The sequence below is a fragment of the Trachurus trachurus genome (genome assembly GCF_905171665.1).
Source record: "Trachurus trachurus genome assembly, chromosome: 13".
NCBI lineage: Eukaryota > Metazoa > Chordata > Actinopteri > Carangiformes > Carangidae > Trachurus > Trachurus trachurus.
Genome location: NC_139892.1, coordinates 20469563 through 20493649, shown reverse-complemented (window position 1 = coordinate 20493649; position 24087 = coordinate 20469563). Strand labels below are relative to the sequence as shown.

Sequence of the window (24087 nt, the reverse complement as noted above, 5' to 3'; positions counted from 1 at the left end):
GTTTTTCTTTTTTGTCCATGGCGGACAAAAGGACGCCTAGTTGAACCAGTAGGTGGTAAGATAGAATAGATAGGAATTGTAAAAAATATATATATATATATATATATATATATATATATATATATATATATATATATATATATATATATATATATATATGTATGTGAGTTAGGAGGAGGAGGTAGGAACACTGAGGCAGGAAACAGACAAAGGGAGAAGAAGCTGAAAAACAAGAACAACAATGTTGCTGCATGACACTTACATTTTCCTCATTTAATTAATCTATCCAGGTAATGGGGTCACAATGTACAAGCCACCCACTCCCTGAAGGCACTCCTGGCCTCTTGACAGTGCTCTTCATTTAGACAGACGAGGCCACATGTAGATAAACCTGCTTTGATAGTATGTCACTGCTGCAAACATTTTTTTTTTTTTTGATATATCAATTGTCTCAGAAAGAACCATTAAGACCCCTATGGCCATGCAAGTGGCCGGCAGACTACAATTTGATGCTTCTGGTAAATCTCTGTTGTTGGACATCTTTACAAATTCCCTAAAACTCATTTTTTGCTTCTCTTCTCGAGGCTGAATTATGATGAACTGATAAAAAGTTAGTTAGTTAGTTAGTTAGTTTTATTTGTCCACGATGTGGAAATTTGTCTTTGGTCTCATAATAAACAACAGGCAGGACAATAACAGCAACAACAAGCAGGACAACAACAGCAACAACAACAACACTTACACACAGACATCTTCATGGCAAAAAGCAGGACAGCAGTGGCAGTTACATTACAACACATCATCGCATCAACGGGGCATGGTGTTCAGTGCCCCAATTGCATTAGGAATAAAAGAATTTTTAAAAATATTACGATTTGCCCTTGGTACTTTATAACGTCTACCAGAGGGAAGAAGTTCAAACTCCCTATTGAGTGGATGAGAGGGATCATTTGCTATTTTGACAGCTTTTTTCCTAAGCACTTCATCGTACATACAACTTAATTGTTTCTGTCTTGTCCCTATGATTTTTGAGGCAAGGTTTACTATTCTCTGCAGCTTGCTTCTTCCTTTAATATTTAGATTACCGTACCACATTGCCATGTTGAAAGTTAGAATGCCCTCTATCAGGTTCTTATAAACTGTTTCCATAATGTGCTTAAAAGACATAAACACAGCCATTATCCACAGGGAGGTTTGTGCTATTCAACTGTACTTCATTTCAGAACAAGCTTTTCAGAGACAGAATAACAACAATTATTTAGATTTCTGTGTATTTACAGTCTCTTTTTGTTGGGGCACAATATATACAACAAGTCCCACTTGATGGATAACAACTTCATGGCACTGTGCATTCATCAGCGTAGCAACACAGTCAGTTTTCTGTTAAAATCATGTTGATTAAGCTCTATTTGTCGAATTCAGTACCATGCATGTGTGGTTGTCTTCTCAAAGGTCATAATGTTGTTTGTTTCGTTTTGTGATTGTCAAGCAATCGTTCTTTCTGACTGGACTGCTCCTGGATAAAACCACTGATTGTAATGGTTTTCATTGTGAGTCGAGTCACCAACATACTGTATGTGCAGCATGTGTCTGTATCAAGTTGGCCACACAGCCAACCTAACTGATTACCTAAACTTATATTCACAGTATACAGTATATTCATTGTAGTGAGTGTTGGTCATTGTGAGGGGTTTGGTTGGGTAGGACCTTTACAAAACGCAGTCTATTGTGACACCTGTTTTGTAGCCATGCACTGCGGATGATGAACAGAACACACAGTGCTCCTTCACTAATGAAACAAAGAACATGATGTCACCAACTTCATCTAATGTTTTGTTAATATCAATCAATATTTTATCATGTCTGGTTAAATTACTTTTACCAGCTTGGGATTTGACATCATTGCTGTTCTAGGTAGAAACAGTAGCTACATAAATTAATATTAATTACCTTTTAAGATGTGAATTGTGTAAGTCAGATTAACTCACTATATTTTCAGTTCAACAAAATGGTCCTCACACTGACAAAGAAAGGAAGAGAATAAGTTATGACTTCTTTTTTTACAGCAGTTTGGATGATTCTTAAGACAGGCAATTCTAAAATTAACATAATAAAGCAGTTTTGACATGAATTAACAGAGTGTCAAATGTAGAGTATCTGCTCCAAACAGTGAAAGACGTTTGTGAGTTATGGCTCACTAAAAGCGACATATTGTGACAATGCCTCAGAGAGGAAATGGTACCACAGTGCATAACACTGTGAATAGGTTTCAGTGCAACTTGTATAATTAAAATACAAATTCTTGCATCTGGTTTTAGATCTTTGTCGTTGGTAATAGAAAAGCTACCCAATGATTTAACCAGTTACATCTATTACTGTAACAGTGCACATGATATAAAGACACTGTAGTATCTTAACTCTGAAATCTGATCCATCTGCACGTCGGTGCAAGAGAGAAAATGAAAATAAATTTTACAGAGAGGCAGAGAAATTGGAGATGATGGGAGAAATTACGCAGGAGAGTGAGCTGAGCGAGACGGAAAGAAATCAAGACAAGGGAGGCTTAAATGGGGGAGAGGAGAGAATGAGGAAGAACTATAGAGGGATGAAAATGATACGCAGGACTCAGGGAGTGAGAGAGGGATTATTGTACAGAAAGATCCAGCCCGGCTCAGTGAAAACTTAAAAATACTGACTCAGGTCTCCAGGGGGAAGATGAAGCAGGACAGCTCACCTCCTAAGAGGGGGCAACAAGACCAGGCCCTCAGCTCACCATGTCCCAAAGGGAAAGTCTACACACAGAATGATTAATTATGTGGCACTTATTTTCATAATTAAAGCCTGTATCATCAAATTTACCTAATGGCTAATCTGCTCTGTAGAAAAAAAAGACAAGCTCTGAAAGTGATTATATTTCTACTTGATCAACCTCTAACACATGCAATCTTTTTCTAGGAAATCCCTAGCCTGGATCCTATGTTAAGCACCTTAGGTATCAGCAGCCCAGGATCTCAGACATTGGTTCAGTCTCTTTGTTCACTTTAGTAAAGAGAGATTGAAGGAAGTAAACTCTCCTATGATGCTTTAAGTTATAGGCCTATTCTGAGCTGGTGCACATAACCATGACCTGGGCTTCAGATATCTCAGGCAGAAATATTCATTGCGAGCTGACATGCTGTAGAGAAAATGATGAGCAGTACAATGACAGCAAGTGACCCAGAGTAGTGCCACACCAATTTTCTTTAGATGTCTTGTCTGGCGTGGTGTATATTTTCCTGGGTACAACATGAACTTCAACAGATTTCTGTTCCTTACTTCAAACAAGGCACAATTATATCCAAAAATAAGCTTCAATTAGACACTGACATCTGACTACTGTCATATAATCTTTCCTGGTTATTATTATTTATGTACTGTTTTAACCTTTCCTCTGTACATGAGCAGGTCTCTAACTTTATGGTTCTCTATAATAGCACAATATACACACATACTGTAAGCATCTAGATAACACGAAGTCATCTGCAAGCAGTAACAATTACCTAGAGAAAGAATCAAAAATGTGCAAATGCAGATGGTGAATGTTGTTAGGAAAAATGCCAAGCAAGACATCTGAAGAGCTTCAGGCAGGTCTGGAGCCACATGCTAAACAAGTAGGCCTACACCTTGAAGTCCATAAGGAAAACAACAGCCTATACCTGCAGTAACACATAGTGGAGGTTCTATCATGCTGTGCGAATGCTTTGCTGCTTGTGTTATACCGGAGGCGGTGAATGTATCAAAAGAATGATGAAATCAAAAGATCACCAAGGCATTTTTTTTTTTTTTTTTTTTTTTACCAAAGTGTGTTACCCACTTTTAGAAATCTGGGTTTGAGGGAAAGGTCTCGGGTCTTTCAGAGGTACAACGACCCAAAGCTCACATCCATCATCAGAGAAGAATTGTTGAAAAGGAAAAGATGAACCGTTTTAAATTGCCCACCCATGAGTCCTGACCTGAATCTCAATGAAAACCTTTGGGAAAGCTAAAATCTGCCATTGCAAAAAAGGACTCCTGCAAACCTAAAATAGCTTGAATGCACAGGAGTGAAAGAGTGGAAGAAACAACCAATAGACAGATGCTAGAAGCTTCTAGATGGCTGCATGAAATGTTCAGAGGTCGTGATGGTTGCTTATACCATTGAAGAGTGCCGATAACTGCGCCCATGGTACATTTTGTTTTTCACTATTAGGTATCTGTACCCCGAGGTAAATTTGGTTTGCTGTCACACAAAATAGTTTCAGCTGCATTTATATGTGAAGATATCCTGAAATATTCAACTTGCAATTCAGGGGAGCCAATCATTTTGACAGAGTTTCTCCCATTGATAAGTTCTTTCTCAACAGCTACTTTGCAGCTTAATAGTTCCTCCCTCTGGCGATCCTGCCTCCTTCAGTCAGTTTCGCTTCCTAACTCTTGGAAAATCTACACCACAGGTGCTTTTACTTCTCTCCAGACCTAACTGAGCTTTTGTCACACACCTGACTGAGCTGCGTGCTCTACGGTAACCCTGGGGGGCCTTTGGAGAAAAGAAAAAAAAGGTTTGTCTGTGTGCAGCTGCTTAGACCTGCTAGCCTGCAGGTGCTACATTCAAGCAACATCTGGAAACTGTGGCTGCAAAAGAAACCTGGGATCCATTAACTTTTTTTGGGGAAATTAATAATAAATGATGCCACTTTTTAGTAGATGCCCACACTTGCGTTGAGAAATCATGCTGTATGATTTGAAATTAATTATCGGTCGGCACATCAATCTGCCCGGTAATGCTCAGTTCAGTGACACATTCTGTATCATTTTTTGCAGTGTGTTTAGCAGGACGGACACAATGTGTGTGCGCTGTGAGGACTTTGCTGTAAACCCTTTGCCCTCCTCTGTTCAGCACTGCCTGCATCGGAGGAATAATTGGCACATTAAATTATTTAAAAACAGCCAGGGCACATTATCATAAATATTCACTTGACGTTCTGCTTAGATCAACAGTCAAAACCCAGGGCTCTGGGTGTGACTTCATGACATCTTGTGTGTGTGTGTGTGTGTGTGTGTGTGTGTGTGTGTGTGTGTGTGTGTGTGTGTGTGTGTGTGTGTGTGTGTGTGTGTGTGGGGGGGGATGTGAAGTACGCATTTTGAGTGCCCGAGGGCTGATTGATGGACAGTATTTACAAACAAACCGTCCTCCTGTCAGTCAACATAACTGAATCCGGACAGCATGAAAATGTCAGGCTCATGCACAAACACTGACGTGCACGTGAGAATACATACCAAGCTGTGCCTGGAAATGTCAGCCACACTCAGAGCAGGCACACTCGCTTGTCGAACACGCAGGAACGCAGGACTCAGCAGTGCGGCCTTCCTCGTTGGTCCACTGTGTAACGAGTGGGCTTAACAAACCTGTCACTGCTCACGTCTGAGAAAAGACAATTGCAGCGGGGAAGCTTTTTATTCAAATGAACTCATTTCGGGGGAGTGGTAGTTCCACCTTTCTTCTCCAGAGAGCAGCTAATAATTAATTATTAACTAACGAATTTGCATGTAGAATCAATCAATCTATCTATCCATCTAAGATGAAATCCCATGTATCACTGGATCGCCAATATCTGCTCCAGAGAAAGAACACAAGACACTGAGTCTAAATAAAGAGATTTATAAACCCCCAACTTTTAATATAGGGTAAAAGCAATGTCTGATCACCAAGATAAAAATCTGAGCAAAAGAGCTGTGCTGATCAATAGCTAATGAAATGTGTAATGTATTGAGAAGAATGGTGGGATCAAATTTGTAGTTTACCATGAAGTTATAGAACCATTGACTGCATACAGTAGGTGTCTATTTATAGAATTTGATTATTGCAATATTATTCTTTTATTTTCTCAACATCAACCCAGTGATGTACAGAGGAGCAAATTTTCAACCATAGTGTATTACACTGTGGGGATTTTCCTGCTTAGAACCCACAGTAGTTGCTGTTGGAGAGGAACGTCTTCACGATGGACTACAGAGGTTTCCCTGGAGACGGTCTGCAGTTATTGCAGTTACTGTGCAGTGTTTGGCAGTCGGCCAGCAGACTGTCTCAACTGGCACCACTGTTGATTTCTCGGTAGGCGGTTGGGGGCAGATTGTGTAGTCTGTCTGTCCTCATGCGGGTTGATGCGGAATAAAGTGCTAATTAGAGTACTTAACTTTTGCTGGATAACTTAAAAGAGGACTGATGTTGTGCACATGAGCAAAATAATCTTCAAAAGCTCTCAAAAATGGAGCCTTGATGATGACTGAAAAGTTAAAATATATATATACAGTATATATATATATATATATATATATATATATATATATATATATATATATTCTGGGACATTTCTGCTCTTCCAGCTCAGGTATCTGCAACATTGAGATTCTGTCATTCGCAACTCACAACTGAAAAACTTCACAACATTAAAAAGCCAAAAAGAGTAGTGTAAAGATCACATCATTATATGTATTAAAATTCTGGTGAGGCAGATGTATTTCTCAGGGGTGGCAGCTGGCTTTATTTCAACCGAAGCGAGTAATTTTCCATACGGTATAATGCTGTATGCTTTGTTTAGTCTGGAGGTTACTCTCAACAGTCAAACAACAATCTTCCAACATGACCCATTAAAACATTAGATAGCTACAATATAAAACCCATTACTGATGGAAAAAACCCAATATAACAATAAATACAAATGTGGGTTTTATATTAGTACGACATGCAGCACACAATTACTTCAATGTAACACAAATGGTTAAGTGACAAACAACATAATTAATGATTACCAACACTAATAAATAAATGAACATCACACTGCTTTGATTGTGATAATAAAGATGCCATTGTGAATAATAATCGTCGCATACCAGACCATGTAGGAGATACAGCCTTCAAAATGCATTTTAAACTGCAGGCATGCTGCACTATAATATGATTGAAATCAGGGGAGTGAACCAAGTTACAGTTGCTTATAAGTAACAAATGACAATAAATATTGAAAAAGTCAAATTGTTAAAAGAGACTTTAGTTTTTCCAAACTATACCGGACCATTTGACCAATGCACCCCTAATGATACGTCTCGCTCATGTGCTAGCAGCGTTGCTCTGTCCACTTCAAAGAAAGATTATTTGTCTCTGTTTCCTATTCAGTTGATAGCTTGATGGTGGGAAGCCAGGAAGGGCAATATTTTCCAGGTCCACAAACGCTACATGTCCTTACTCTGAACTCTAGTTTGTGACTGATGCCAGGGCAGGGACGTCAGCTCCACAATAATGACATGCTAACGAAGTAGAGCCGCTGATAACAGCTCTATTAGCATCTAATAATGCCATTTGTGACCACAGGCATCGAGGGCTTCGTCATCCTCTGTCTGACTACACCTCTGCTGCAGAGACACAAATGACAGCTCTTGTGTCATTGCGCATTGAATACCAAATGCAGTGTGAGCATGTGTATGTGTCTACATTGCCATTGTATTCCTACGATAGTGTGAACAACTGGGTTAAAATGCATTTATTTTTTGGGAATGAAATAAATCTGATAAATTAAAATTTGATACCACAACTGTAGGTTGTCTTGCTTACATAATTTTGCAAAGAACTGCTGAGTCCAATTCTGAGCAGTTAGTCTGCACAGTGACTGAAGAGAAACCAGTCAATATGCATATTACCTTGTAACACACAAACAATCTCTCACATCAGTTCTATCTATACATTGAATCCTGATTCCCATAGGAGCAACTGTGGTTTGACTGGTTCCAAACTTGTGGAAAGAAGTCCATACATTTTTACATTTGCAGGTGTAGAGCAGCTCCATCGTGAACTGCGCAGTTAAGTTGTGCTTTGCGGCACACCGGCGAGGAATAACCTGGGGAAATTACAGCAATCTACAGTAATTACTAGTCTTCGATTGCTGTGGCGTTGAAAGCAGTTAGAGATGAAAAGCCAAGAAAGAAAAGCTGATGAAGGGGAGGTGGGGGTAGTCAATATAAATTCTCTGACAACGTAGTGATAAATGAGAAATTGGGCCGGCAGTTGTAAAACAGCACCGACAGCAGAATGAAGGCACTGAACACTTTTTTTTCTGAAACAGATCACACCTAAAAAAGATATGCAGAGCATTACCAACCTATTCAGTATTCAGGATGATACATGTGCTGTGACAGATTGCTCTCTGTCAGAGCACAGGGGAGAAGATGTCTTGCTCCTGGTCACGGAAATCTCATTGGTCTCTCAACAGAGGTTATAAATAGTCAGTTGAAAAATGGGTGCAGTTTGTAATAATAGGTATTATTAACACCAGGGGCAAAAGCTTAAACTGTACAAGGAGAAAAGACAGCAATAATTAATGAATTATAAGGCCATGGGAGTCATTGTGTTGATAGTTCAAATGGGAGCTATAAGAGGGAGCCACTGGCTAGAAGTTTTGAATTTGGAAAGACCGCTGAAAATAGGTGCAAGATGACTTTTTGACATGAGAAACAAAAATGTATCTTATATGTATTCTGTAGAGCTGGGCTAATGGGATTAGAATTCTGTGCTGTGCTTTGCACATGTATGAGGAGGACATCTGTTTGCAAATGAGAAACGAAGGTCTCGTGGTTTTCTGTTTATCAACTTCTGGATTATGGTAATATGCCCAGAGATGTAGAGCGGCATGAACGATGAGAAAGAAAGTGACTACAATACAATTTCGCAAACAATACCAACGGCTGCTCAAACAACACAGGGACATATGTGGTGTAAAGTACTCTGCTTTTAATCCAACTGTGATGACATTTGTACAGTTGCTGTGGAATGGTTTTGTAAACCTCAAATGTATACTACACTTACTCTTACCCACAGCAGCACAGGTCTTCTGTTTCCAGTGTTGGGGAAGCTACTTTGCAAGCATAGCTTGTAAAACTACATGTAGTTCAGCCTGGCAGTAGTTTGAACAAACTACATTTCTACGAGAAATGTTGTTTGTAAAAATGTTGTTATTGTCCAAAGTGAATAATTAAATTACAAAAAATGACCCAAAAAGTAGTTGAAATACTTGACGCATCACGGAATATGACTGCACCGGTAGTTTAACTACCAGCAAATAAATTGCCTATTGTTTTATTGAAAGGACATCCTGCAGCTGTCCTTTGGCTTTTTTCCACATCTGAAACCTGTTACCAAATGTTCTGTGTGAAGGAACAGATGGAAGAGTTAATGCATAAGAGTAAGTGCAATACTTTATGAAATTGCAGGTAGCCAGCCACACTGTGTTGTGAATATTACAAAAAAGTGAGTTCATCAGTGAGTGAGTGAGCTTATTAATCAGCAACGATAATCAATTGTACTACGCATCTTATATTTTGCGTCTTTGTGTGGGTCCAGCTTTGAAATAAAGTGATTTACACTTTGCACAGCAACAGTCACGTGCAAATCTGAGTCCCGTGCAATGCACAAAATAGCACAGCTTCACGCATTTTGTGTTGAAGCTCTCCCAGCCACATAAACAATCGCTCTTATCAACGCAAAGCTTCCTGTCAGTATGTGTTGACAGCCTTAGTCATGTTCAAGAATTATATAAAAAAGGGTAAAAGGAAAGGGGATTATTTTTCAGGGGTTGTCAGCTTGTGCAATCATTTAAACACATTAATCAGACTATTGTCATGCTTGCAGTATTTTGGTACATGTGTACACAGATCACATGGCTGTACTAATCTGTTCAATTCAAACAGTGAGATGGTTTATCTGTTTGTGTATTTGAATGAGTCTTACAATGTTTTAGCTGTGTGTGGGTGCTACATTCCTGTCTGTGTGTTCGTACGTGTGCATGTGTGCCTGTGGGTGTGAGGATAAACCGACAAGTGACAAAATATAACCGACTGTTGATCTCTTTGTGGTGTCTGTGCATGCGTGCGAGCATGTGTGAGTTGCACAAACCATTACTTTTGCTCTGTTTCTTTGCGTGCGTGTGTATGTGAACAGTGAAGGAAAGAAATCCATTAATCTGTTTAACTCTGTGTGTGTTTGTGTGTCTGTCCATTGTTGAACCCATTAACTGAATAAACCATCCACTTTGATTGCGGTGTCAAATGGGCTTGCTGAAGCATTTCTGCTTGGCCCAGCAGTCCTTGTCCCTTTTAAAGTCATCACAATTTTGCACAAGACCAAAAACTCCCAGCCACAGTTAATTATTGATTGCTTGAAAATGTTGCATCAATGCTCCCACATTTGTATAACTGCGGCTGTACAAAACACAAAGAGATGCCGGTCGGACTTCCGGGTGGCGCTCGACTGTGATGCATGCGTAGCACAACAGCTCACCTTCAACATCCCCTAAAATCATCTTTACCATTTATTTCACCAGCTAAACTGACAAACCATCAGTGCATAATGTCTCAAGGAAAGCTCGGGTGCAAACAGGAGGGTGACAGCATGTCACCATTGAAGAAAAAACCTATGGTTGTGTTGTGTTGAAAGAGGATCTGACGACGCCATTCCTAAAGCTGTCTGCATTTTTTGCACAGCAGAGTGAGCATGAATCTGCCCAAATGGGTACCATCACTGGGGAACCGGGAGATCTGCATAGACTTTATAGCAGAGCAAACTCCAAAAATGACGCCAACTGCCCTCTGACTCTGAAGTTAATAGGGCTGTCCCGATTAATCTAAGTAATAAATAACGTTGATAACGTAAATACGTTGACGCTTACAACGTACCGTCGATTGCACAATTTATGCAAACACGCACAGCAGACGTTATGTTCACAAACAGAAGTGGACACGTTGACCACTTAGCAATGACAATAACCGTTAACTGATAAGATTATTGCTCTACTGAATGTCTGTGACTAGACTTGTGCCGTCCAGCAACATGAGCCTCAATCGAGAAAACGATCGACAATGTGTGTTTTTTTTTTCTTTTTTTTCTTGCCGTTATAAAACAGACCGCTGCTGCAGCTGAGCAGGTCCACATCCATTGAGCTCTTGCTCAGCTGACGGTGCTAGGATGGAGGTTAGACCGTCATGTTGAACTCTTTTTGTAGCCAAACACCAGGCTGAAGAGAGAGGAACAGCAGAGCTCCTCTGACAGCTCGGTTAGCTGCATCAGGTGATCCGGCACGAGAGCCGAGCGACGTAGCCTACTTTTTTTTTTTTTTTAAACAGCCACCGTCCTTACAGGCAGATGTCCGTCATGGGGACGGCGCAGCAACTGACATATACTGTCAGTCCTCCAATGTAACCTTTTGCTGCGAAATATGACTGAAGGCAGGAGTGGCAGTCTGCACAGTTGACACTGGGCACTACAATGCATATGTTTTGGGAATGCCCACTGATCAATGATTTTTGGGTTCAAGTTATGTCGTCGCTATCAGAGCTATTAGAATCTGTAATACAGCCTAATCCCCGCCTTTGTCGACTCAATGATGATTCATTGCTCTCTCTCAATTTGAATTAACGTATAATACTGTTAGCAGGCTTAAAGGCGGCAAAGAAGGCTATACTGTCATTGTGGTATAATCCCAATATATCTTTGATTTGCTACTGGATGGCATCGTATCAGTGTATAGCTTCTCTTGAGTCTACAATGGCACGGCTTAATAGAGCCAGACCAACTACTGTACAGACATGGTCAAATGATGATGATTAAGCCGGATTTCAAAAATCTATCTTATTTTTGAGTAAAAACTTTCAGAATCTACCTTTAAAACAGGTAAATGTTAAACCTTGAATAATCACAGCATCTTCAGGTCCCTACTTCAGGTTTTATAAGGCAGTTGGTGATGGTATTTTATGTTTGAATACAACAGCCTTCCGCATCTAACCCATACACTACTTCCTACCCACGCCCCAGGAAAATCATTTCCTCCGCCTCATCCCACCCATTCACTTCATGGTTCATGTACAGCTGCCTATAGCGAGGCCTCGGGGCAGCTGAAGTTTCTCAGTTTGAATCTGATTAAGAGCAGAGCACCTGTAAGCAGGAGAGGGGGAGGGACCTCCAGGGAGGTTTCAAGCTGACTTCCAGCACGTTTTCCCTTTTCTTGACGATCTTAGGAGAAGCTGTGTGCAAGGGTGATGCTGATGGTTGGCAAAGACTATCTGGGTGGCGTGAAGCAGTGTACAGATCCTGTCTCCACCAATCTTGTTGGATAAGATAGACCCGAGCTGCTTCAGTGATAACATAATTGATATTTATGACCTGACATCTGCGCTGGTCCTGATCGAGTCGAGTGCTGTGTGGGGTGGTACAGATTCATGCCAACAGTGGTGACTCAAAGCCAAGGTGAGGAGATTAGACACAAGCCTTGTAACAACCCAAAACGTAATAACAGCCAATAATGTAATAACTGCCAGTAACGTAATAATTTCAGCCATTTTAAATGTAATAACTTGTCAATAATGTAATAAAACTATTGATCCAATAACATCATAACTTTTTGCCAATATTGCTGGTTATTACATTATTGTCAATAGTATTAAAAACAAACAAACATTGAAAATGTAATAGCAATTACTTTTTTTTGTTTTGTTTTTTGTTTAACTGTGTGCTCTTTCTCCTCTTTAGCGAAATACATATTCTTGTATAAACAGTTTATCATGTGTACCATGAATATCATGAAATCAAATAAGTGCCTCTTTGGAGATGTTGAGATCTCAAATGTTGAGGTATCAAATTAATTCACCATATTCTTTCTTCGAAAAACATTTTAGTTTTTAATTTAAGAAAATTGTTAAAACTGTTCAGTCCTCATCTAAAACTGTATTGAACTGGACTGGCACTATTATGCTTTATTTTCAATACAAAAATATGAACTGCAATAGACAACATAGAACATCAACAATGAAAATAAAATTAATATTATTAATAATAGTAAATAGTAATAGTATTAATTAATAGTAATAATAATAATTATTATTATTATTACATTATCGGCACCAGTTATTATATATTCAAAGGTTGTTTTGTTTTTTTAATACTAGGCCAATGATGTAATAATCAGCCAATAATGTAATAACTTAAAAGGCAAAAAGTTATTACATTATTAGCTCAAAGGTTTTATTACATTATTGGCAAGTTTTTACATTATTGGCTTTATTAATTTTAAAATGGCCAAAATTATTACATTACTGGCAGTTACTATGTTATTGGCCTTTATTACGTTTTGGGTTGCCACATGTCTGTTAATGAGGACAAGGCTCAGTGCAGTTTACACGTTATGGAATGACAAACAAAACAAAACAAATCAAAATTAACACAAAGAGCTTATTGAAGAAAAAAAGCAAATCACAACAACAAAGTGGAAAAATGTCAGGCACTGGCTAACAATATAGTGGATTAGATACTGGAGCTCCCCTTAGTTTATTGCAGTTATTAGATATTGACACATTACTCCATCATACTGCTGTGACAGGTACTACTTTTTGAAATAAGGATTGAAACAATCTGCATCTACACTTAGGTAAAAGAACATGTGTCAATTCAAACCTCTTTATTTCTCTTTGATTAGTAAAACAACTGCATGAATTATCGTGAGAAATGAGGCAAAGTTACAGATGGAGGCCACAGAGTCACAAATACTGAAACTCGTGCCCTCTGTCTCCATGGCAATTTAATTATCATCAGTCACGACTTTTAGTTTTATGTAATATACTATGAGTCACAATGTTTGGTTCCTGAAGACACTATTACACACCTCACTTTGTGTTACAGCTTGTGTTTTCATTAAACAACAAAAAAGTAGAAAAAAAGAAAGGTGTAAATCTAAGCAATAGGTGGCTTGTTAAAATGGAAAGCTGTGTGTGTGACTGCAGATATTGGATTAGCAGCCCACAAATGCTTTGAGGTTTTCACTGAAGGACACTGCCAGCCATGGACTTTTATTGATTTCCCTGAAGTTTCTCCCTAATAAACTATGATTTAGTTTGTCTCCCTGCAAAGATGAGAGGGGGGGACAAACAGCCATGTGTTATTTTGTTCAGACACATTTAGGAGACCTCCCAGCCGGTAGTTTTTTGGAGTTTAATAAGGTGGACAGAAGTGATTTTTTTCTATTACCCCCCCCCCTTCCAGTCAGTACACCCTTTTGAAATTGCTCACAGGAGTCCCAGCCCAGCGCTGCTCTCAAAAATCTTACTGTTACCCTTCGGCAAGACATTATGGCAGTTTAAGTTTCCCTGTTTAAATTCCTATTAAGAACTAAGTCCAGGGATCCACTCACACCAGACTTCACAACCACACAAGGTCACACATACACACACACACACACACACAAAGACAGTGTGAGTTATCTGCCAAGAAATTCTTCCTGGTGGAGGTTCAATGCCATCTATGAGCTTGGCACTGAGACTGAGCCAGCCGATAGCCTGCTGCCCACTGGCTCTCACACACACACACAAACACACAAACACTAGCCTCCCATCAGCTCTTTTTCACTCTGACTATGACGCTAGGCCGGTCTTACTCTGTGCAGAGGTGGAAATGCATTTATGGAGAGATGGGCAGGGGCAGAGAAAAGTACATTTGGGAAAATGTGAATGAAGCAGAAGGGATATATGATTTAGATAAAATGTAGCAATGACATATGGATGTTTGACAATTCCACTAGTTTTACTGAACACCTCTAGAGAAAGCAGTGTAACAAGGAGGGAGAAATAAGAACTGAGGTAAGCATAGAAAAAGTGTCACTCCTGTTTACCAGGGTGATTGTTTCCCCCCTGAATTTCCCTCAGGAAAGTATACTAGCAAGGAAAAACAAGAGCCATTGTATTTACCTTGGGAAAGACCGAGATTGAAGATGACAATGGGAAGAATCGGGAATGTGTTTAATCAGAGAATGAGGATTTCTGCAGCTGTGGGGGATAGATCTCTGCAAGTGTTTGTCAGATCACAGGCTTATGAATTCCAGCTCTTTGGGGAAATAAGGACGATGAGGTGGCTGTTGTGCCACAGGCAGCACCGCATGGAAATATATAATGATAGTGCATGTGTCACCGCTGCAGCTTTCATGTAATAGCATGAAACAGAATACAAGGAATACACACAGATGCAATGATAAGACATCATCAGGATTTATTTCCCTCATTGCTTATACTGGACTGGTACAGTGCAGGGGTGAATGAACAAAGAGATGGACAGAACGGGAGAAGGAGGGAAGTAATTTGACTTGGATTTGTTTGATGAAGGAGCGCCCACAGTGTAATGTGAATGGGGGAAATGTTGCAAGATATTGTGTCATCCTTTTTTCAGCTGACAACTTGAATGAATGATTTGTGCATTGAAAAAAAAAACATTTCCATTTTCTGCAACTTGTTAATTAAGTGTTTTACTCATTTAAACATCTGTTTATCAGTCAGGAAACACAAGTAAATATAAGAAAGGAGTAGAAGCAATCCATGTTTAGAAGGTGATTCGTTAAAAGAGCTGTTAAGAACTTTACACTTAAATGTTAATTGAAATGTTTCTCGAGTTTAAGGTGGTTAATTCTTGTCTGGTGCATTTAACTGAGGGCCACTTTAACATCATGTCTTTGATCTCTTGGCGTATCTCAAAGTGTGTGTATATATACCTTTTAAATAACTGCAATTTGGTTGATCCAACTGTTTCGAGTCAATATTATCACTATAAGCTCTAAATGATATCACCCTTAACGTCTTGAAAATTATTTGTGACTGAAAGCATATAAAATGAAGGCTTGATTTTTGTTCTGCTTGATGTGCATTAACTAAAATAAGTTGTTCTAACAATGATTTGTTTTTGTTTTGGCAGGATGATCCCATCCACTAGCAATGACTTCCTGGTTCGGGACCTCGTCGCCGGACGTAACTACGACCTTTGTGTCCTGGCTGTGTTTGATGATGTCATCACATCACTGACTGCAACACGACCTTTGGGCTGTCTGGCGTTCACCACGGAAGCAGGGTTCAGCCAGTGTGAAGAACTACACAGCCACTTCCTGGGTGGTACTATGATCATCATAATCGGAGGGATTATTGTTGCTTCCGTGCTGGTGTTTATCATCATCTTAATGATACGTTACAAGGTTTACATCCACCAAGGGTCAGGCCATGGAAAAGCCGCCATTGTGGCGACTGCGCCAAGACCGCAGAGCAATGGACAAGGAGGAGGTGGACAGGTCCAAGTCCTCCCTCGCTCTGCCTCAAAAATGACTGACAGCCAGGATGACCAAGCGCTAGGACCGTCTAGGGCCATGTCGCCTAGCAACACCCTGAGAGACACTGTGGCACTGGTAGAGGAGGAGAGCAGCGGACGGAGCATACTGACAAGGACTGACTCCATGGCCAATGAGGAGTTGCTCTCGCCCACCAAGGCCCGCTTCTCCTCCAGGGTCGCCATTGAGATGAAAAGCAGACCGCCATCTGTCGCCAAAGAGCCCTCCTCCCCGAAGGAACTGGCAGGTAGTAGACGGACAGACAGGGGGAAAGAGACAGACGTAGAGGACGCAGGCAGCACAGCAAAGGGGAAGCATTTGAGAGAGATGGAACGAATGACAGAGAGAAGATGACAGAGAAGGAGCAAGGGAGAACAGGAGAGAACAAAAGAATACAGTCACAGAGAAAGAGACGGAGGATGAGAAATAGACAATGTGCAATTTAGGGTGTGAAATTGAGCGAGATAATAACGGAGTGTGGAACAGTGAGAAACTGAGTGAGTGTGAACGAGGGAAAGAATAAGAGAAGCCATCCTTGTGGACTGGTAAGATTGTAAAAGAGGCAAAGGGTGAGGTGCATGTTAAACTTTCTGTCTATGGAGCTGAAGTAGCGTCTTGTTCTTAACTCCCTTTTCAGTCACTGTAGACAAATCAGATTACAGTTTATCTTGCTCTATTTTTTTTTCTGCCCATTTACCTATCACACCAGTGATAACATTATTCTGATTAGTGAACCTTGTGTGTCCTCCATTAGACAGCCACAAAACACATTACATACATAGAAAGCTTGAAGTCCATTAGGTGTGACACAAGGAGTGACAAAGGAAATCGCTTTAGGTGCAAAGCAAAGGCTATCCCACGGAAGGTTGGCTTAAATTCAACAGAAATCGCCATCATTAAAAGGTAAAATGTTAAAATGGACCTAAAGTCCTTGTAAAACTTCTGTACAGGTTTTTTAAAGCAACATGCATAGCACATCACCTCAAGTGCTTTGATGACTTTAAAAAATTAGACAAGTTAGCAACAATACATCTCAAAACTGCTTTAAAGTTTCCAGGCACACAGAAGTTAAACCGTCATTACAGTGTGTGTGTGTGTGTGTGTGTGTGTGTGTGTGTGTGTGTGTGTTTATACAGCAGTAGACACTCAAAGCTAAGATTCTGCCCCCTGGGGTGCTCTCTATGTATATCTAAGCAATTTGCTTTAGATTCAGTGGGAGTGTAATACAACCCCTACAGGGGTAACAAAACAGAATCCCCTAGATGCACATAATTCAGAAGGAATATACTATACATAATGCACAAGGCAACTGATGTAATCTCAACTATTATTAATGTGTATATTTAAGAAGAAGAAACTGTAAGACTTTAAGACTGTGGTGGTGGAGGTGAAAAATCAGCTCAGCTGATGAAATCGGCATGTTGGGCGTAAAGAGGCGTACCAGTGACAGTAAACAGTGCAAGCAGTCAGCACAAGCCAGGGGCAGTAAAGTTTATACAGCGGTCTTTACAGAGTTCTCTAAAAGTATTATAATTGTCAAAATACACTGTAAAAAACAATAAAATATAAAGGGAAAAGAAATCCAGGGAAATACCAATACAATTCATAGCAAAAGAAGACTAGGTAAACTTGGACAATGCAGCCAAGATTTGTGATGAAAACCTGCCTCTAAGATATGTGGAAAAAAACAAACAGGTAAACCCAAATTTCTGAAGATTTTCCTGTGATTGTATATGACAGCACAGTGAAAATTCAATTTAATATTAGAACTGGTGAATTCACAGCTTCTAAATTATTAGTGTTTGTTGAGTGTTAGGCTTCAATGCACTGTAGCTCGATTGCCTCTCTTTGTTCAAAAATCAACCTCTTGGGCTTGAGTAAAGGATTTTGAGTTCCTGATGGTAACTGGTAGCAAATAGCTGATGGACAAACGGAGGGCAGTTGGCAAGAAACAGACAAACAGATCTGGGCCGGTATTCACAAAGATTCTGAGAGAGCTCCTAACATGGAGTGAAAGTGTAACTTAAGAGTGATTTAGGAAGTTTCTGAGAGCAACTCTGAGCAAGGAGGGGACAGTGAATCTTAGTGGGGAGGTGTGGTTGACCCCGTTGCTAGGGATGACTTGTTCTTTTTTAAGCTCTGATTGGTTGTTAGAAAAAAAGAGGGGAAAAAACCCAAATGCACTCCAATGAAGGAACAGTGAAATTCACCGGTCACAGAACGTAGTTATTAAGACATGGTGTAATCGTGAAAATAATTTTATCTCATGATGAACAACTTAACAAAGTTCAATAATCAGTCAGATTATTATTTTTTTTTTTTAAAGCTGCAAATTGTTGGAACATACAGACATGTGTTCACATGCCGGTAATTACAGTATATTTATTTTATGTTTAATCGCCATGCTGGTCATTTCACATACTGTCTAACGATTTGAGAGGGAAATTCAGCTCCGGAGTTACAGCGAAAGCCAAGAGTCAGACTGGAACACATCACACAGCAAATTAATATATTGTTGTCTGTTTGTGAGCCAGTAACATGTGGACATGAAAATTAACAGACAGCGCTACAGTAGGAGGCTGTAAAAAGCGCTGTAATTGATCACTTTGCAGACAGAGGGTCTTGACAGTCATCACTGCTGCATCGTGCATTTTTACAGTTAAACATTATAATGGTGTGATTACCTTCATTTCTGCTGTTATTGCGGTATTTCGCGGTGGGAGGTCAACCACAAACATTATCCCTGCACAGTGTAGCACATATGTAGTGTTTCATTCAATCGCTGTCATTCAGTGAGAATATTTCTTTGATCTCTCTGTCTTTCTGCCATTTCCTTCTCTGCTTAACAAACTCTTAGGCCTCTTAAAAATCCTCCTCCCTCCTCTTAAACGTTTCTCACCTTAGGAGCTCTCTTAAAGGATAATTACCGTTTTTTACAACCTGGACCTTATTTCTAGCATAAAATATGATCATTTACTCACCCAGATAACTTTGGTGTCATTACAAGTCGTTCCACGAAATTAGATCCAGCCGAGAGCCGCGTATATCCGTATAATGCGAGTACATGGGGCAGCACAATGCAGCCTCTAAATAACACATTATTTGCCGCGAAACTCATTTCACCAATATTTTGTTATGATACACTAGTGCTATTCCCCTCTGAGTCCGGGTTGACCTGTTATCAACATCCGGTGTCTGGATGATGACCTGACCTGGATGATGTCATCTCTGACCGCTGCCCGGCTCATTCTGATAATAATCATTCCACTTTGGCATCCGGGTCCATTTTTAGCGCAACTAGCCCGAGCTTTAGTAAGTCCAGGTTGCGGAGAGGAAGCCTGTGGAAGCTGAACTTCGTCCAGCTGCTCATTTTGTTCTGACAAGTCGGAAACACGCAGAAACGAACCATAGCATTAGCGATAGCAACAAGCCACACCGTGCGGCGGTCGGAGATGACATCATCAGGTCAGAGATTAGTAGGTCAACCTACAGACCCCTGATGTTGATAACAGGCCACCCCGGACTCAGAGGGGAATAGCACTAGCGTATCATAACAAAAATATTGGTGAATGAACAAGTTTCATGGCAGATAATGTGTTATTTAGAGGCTGCATTGCGGTACCCGATAGACCCGATAGCATTATACGGATATACACGGCTCTGGGCTGGAGCTAATTTTGTCAGAACGACTTGTAATGACACCAAGTTATCTGGGTGAGTAAATGATCATATTTTATGCTAGAAATAAGGTCCAGGTTGTAAAAAAAACGGTAATTATCCTTTAAGATACTTTGTGAATAACCTTTATCTTACCAAGGTAAAAATTTCCTTACCAAGGGAAAATTCTACAAAAAATCTTAGAATTTGAGAAATTTGAAGATTTTTCTTGATTGACTACACTACTATTACTTTTAGTCTTCTATTCCAGTTGTGCAAAAATCCAGACAGTGGAAGCACAATGCTGCAGTTACTGTATATCTTAATTATTTCTCAACATTCAGACATGAGCAAAAGAAATCTGATAAAACCTCCTTATTTTATGTCAGCCCCCTGTTCACTTGGTTGAAACTTTGAAAGTGACATGCACATGCTCACAAAGATTGTACCAAATGCTCAATAGTGCTATAATAGGAATCCGCAAGAGCATGTAGATTTTCTTTCCGGGTAGATTTTCCCTGTGCTAAGCCCACTTCAGTGCACTTCCCCTTTAACACTAATCCACTCAGGAAATGGGGAGGGGTGTGTGTGTGTGTGTTCATTAGAACGACTAAATGGAGACACCATTTCACATGAGTGGCTTAAACAGCTGAGCCGAAATACTTTATCAGCGGCTGGTGTATCATTCAATTGGCCTCTGTGAATGGGTTGAAATGAGGTGTCATTGAGCTTCATGATGATAGCAAGAGGTCTGTGCAGAGCACAGCGGTTTGGCCAGTTAAGTTCAGGGAAAGTTTTCACCTCCATGAATAGGGAGCCACTTTGACACTCAGAACACAATTAAATGTGCTGAACGTTGCTCCTATTACATTCTCTAATTATTGCATACAAAAAGAAGAGTTGCAAGATATTTCCGATTGCGCCAAGTGCTACCTTGGGTATTAATTGCCTTAAGACATTATGCTAAAATAAACTTTTTTCTACTTGGTTTTCTCACCTCAGAAGCAATGTCAGGGCTGGTTTGGGTAGATGCAGTTCAGCAAGTTTTGTGAGAGGATGATGGCCCAATTGGAGTAGTACAAGAGAAAGGGGGCTGTGGAGAGTTCATTAAGGATATAACAGGGATCTAACTGTGACAGAACTTGCTTGAAAATTACTGTGTCGCAGCACCGAGGTGTCACCATATGCACAAACTCAAAGAGTCCCCCTAAAGGCATAATTAACAGCTCTATCCTCATTACAGCCTTTCATGACTGAAGTGTGTCAGTCAAAGGAGCTTCCGAGACGAGACAGACAAACAAAGCTAGCTATTATTGTGGCTTCGCATTCTGACACCTGACCCAGGAAGACAGAAATGAACGCTGGCCTTTGTGTTTGTTGGTTTCCTCACTTTGATTCCAGGATCACTGGCACTTTGAGGGCAACCTACAATGAGGGATAATACCCACGTGTTTGTACAGAGTCTGCTGGGGTTTCTCAGGGTGTAGTGGTGTATGTGATCTGTTTCACTGGTTGCTGCATTGCAGAGAAAGGCAACATTGATCTGATCAGAGGGAGAACTGCAGTGAGTCAGAGCGCCTGAGGAACAGAGCAACTGACAGATACACAGAGAGACCCCATTAAAGGCCCACACTTGTCAAAAATGTGACCCAATATGAAAACACAGGCACATTGTGGGTGATAGTTTTCCTTTTGTTTGTTTGCTTTTAATAGACTGTTTTTTACATCCATGCGTACTTTTGAATTTGTCTTCTTTTGATAGGTTAAATGTCATTGATAAATATTCATTTCTGTATTGTGTTTTTTTGTCAATTTGTCTCAATTAATGAATAGGTTCATTTTTTTCCCCCAACATTGAACTGACATGTCAATGTGAGACTTGCATCAAAGAGTTCCTGTAATTGTTACTCCTGGTGCTATATTTATCTAATCCAATATGAGACATGAGAGCTCTATATTTCTCTGAAAAGAAAACAGTTGTTCAGCTGCTTAAATATACAAATGAAGTGGATATCCTCTGAAGTTGGACCCTTTTTTTAGGGTGAAGTTCTTGATCTGGCCAATTCAGATACATTTTTTGTCACGAAAAGCAAATATGCATCTAATCCTTATTTAGGAAAAGTATTTTATTAAGACTGACCTGAAAAATCTGAAAATATTCACTACAAAAAAAAAAAGAAGATCTTTGCGCTCAGGGTGCCACCTTGAAGCTTGTTTGTGACAAGGATGCTATATGTAGATTTAGTATCAGAGATAGCTCTTAACTATGAATACGAATAATGGAATATTCCATCAGGTATAGTAGTAATTATGTTGTATGACACAAATATTTTCATGATTATGTCAAGCTAGTGTTAAACAGCTAGACAGACACTGAATATGTAATGTTTTAATCATGTTATGAGAACAAAAATCTCTACAGTCAAGTATCAGGTGAAGGAAAAACATTTCCAAGAGCTACACCATTCATTTTAAAGGGTTAAGATTTACATTTAGGTTAATGGACGGACAATACATTGTCCTCACAAGTGACTGTGTGTGTGTGTGTGTGTGTGTGTGTGTGTGTGTGTGTGTGTGTGTGTGTGTGTGTGTGTGTGTGTGTGTGTGTGTGTGTGTGTGTGTGTGTGTGTGTGTGTGTGTGTGTGTGTGTGTGTGTGTGTGTCTGTGTAAGGTCACGGTCCATCCCAAATCCTTGCAGGTCTGTGCATGTATTTTGTGTGTGTGTTGTTGTTGTTGTACAAGGTTCAATTGTCTTGAGCCAGTGGAAACACTCATATACAAGGTTAGGCAGGATGTAGGAAAATAGCTGAGGATAACACAAAGATGCGTGTGTGTGTGTATTTGTGTGTGTAGAACAAGTGTGTGTTCTCCCCATGGCCCATCCATGACCCTGTAGCCTGTCTGTCCTCCGTTTATTTTAATCTATCATCACTCCTTTCAGTGTCATCCCATATGCCCAGCCTCATTCCTCACCACCGTCTGTCTCTCTGAATTCTTCTCTCTCTCTCTCTGTTTATCACTCGCTCTACTCCTAACCCCTGCTGTGTTTCTCAAGCTCTTTCACACATCTTTCTTCTTTGCCTGTTTTCTGACTGTCCTGACATTTTTTTTATTTCCTCTCTCCCCCCGTTTTCTTTTGCTCTGCTGTTTAGCTGTATCTGTGTCACTGTTGTTCTCTGTTTCTCTCCATGTCTTCCTCACTCTTTTTTTCTGACTCTGTGTCTCTCTCTCTCTCTCTCTCTCTCTGTCTTATCTGTCCATCTTTCTCTTGGGACGCTTCCAGCAGCAGACGACAGGCGGCCTCGTAATGTCGAATGGAGAGACTTTAAGATCTGAAGGTCTCTTGGCCTCACAGAGATTACGGAAACACTACACACAAAGAGTAATGACTGGCACTAAAAACTTGGGCAGCCCCTGGATTGTTTTGTCTATAGTCCTCCTACAGTTTCTCCTTTTCTTTCACCTCGTGTCACCTGTCTGCCCCTCCTGCTGCCTCACCCCTCAGTCTAGTATGTTGCCATCTAACTCTTTCTTCTTCCTCTTTTCTGGTCAAGTCAGTTCACTCAAACAACAACATAACTTATGTTGCTTTTCTCTAGTGCTGATATTGTCATGTATTGATCTTTTACATTCCTGTCTCCACCCGACCGTAACACTATGAAGTATTACAAGTTCATGTGAGGTGCTATATAACAGCATAAGCCGTGATTCGACTGCAGGAGTTCCTGGTAAAGGGAGGGGGTAGGAACTTCTACAGGAACCGTCCTCTCACTCGGCCCTCTCAGTGGTCGTGTCTCCACTGCAGAGTCGGACCCCGCGGCGACGTCATGAGTTTCGATCGCTGCTTAATCGCTGTGCGACAGTTTCGACCGTGACGTCACCCAGGCAGGTCACAAGCACATGCACAAAAATCATAACAACAACGAAGAAGGATGTAAGGAGCTGAGGCGGTAGCCGCGTTTCTGGTTTGTGTGTTTGTGCACAAGGCGGTTGATTGTAATCCTGCTTGAGTTTTTTTTATTTATTTTTTTACTTTTCACGGCATTGTTTTGCGGCGTGATGGATCCCCAGTGTGTCGAGGTGCGCTGATATTTTCATTTCGCTGCGATGACTCAAACCCCCTCTGAATCTCCTCGGTGCCATAGACTACAATCAATGTCTGCACCTCATCGTCGGTCCATTTGTGTACATCTTCCTGCAGTTTTTTTGTTGTTTACAGCGGTGTCTGCTAGGCTAA

The 24087-nt window shown here is 40.3% G+C and overlaps 1 protein-coding gene across 1 annotated transcript in view; it reads left to right on the top strand.

Moving 5' to 3' along the window:
* The window catches only part of LOC310995444 (leucine-rich repeat and fibronectin type III domain-containing protein 1-like protein), a gene marked incomplete at both ends in the record, with an annotated part of 72968 nt that extends 49782 nt beyond the window's left edge, over positions 1-23186 (top strand). The window contains 2 exons of the mRNA XM_083984510.1: positions 15791-16440; positions 23134-23186. Coding sequence (XP_083840636.1) covers positions 15791-16440; positions 23134-23186 — 703 coding nt within the window. The remainder of the gene's footprint in view (positions 1-15790; positions 16441-23133) is intronic.
* Positions 23187-24087: the final 901 nt, after the last annotated feature.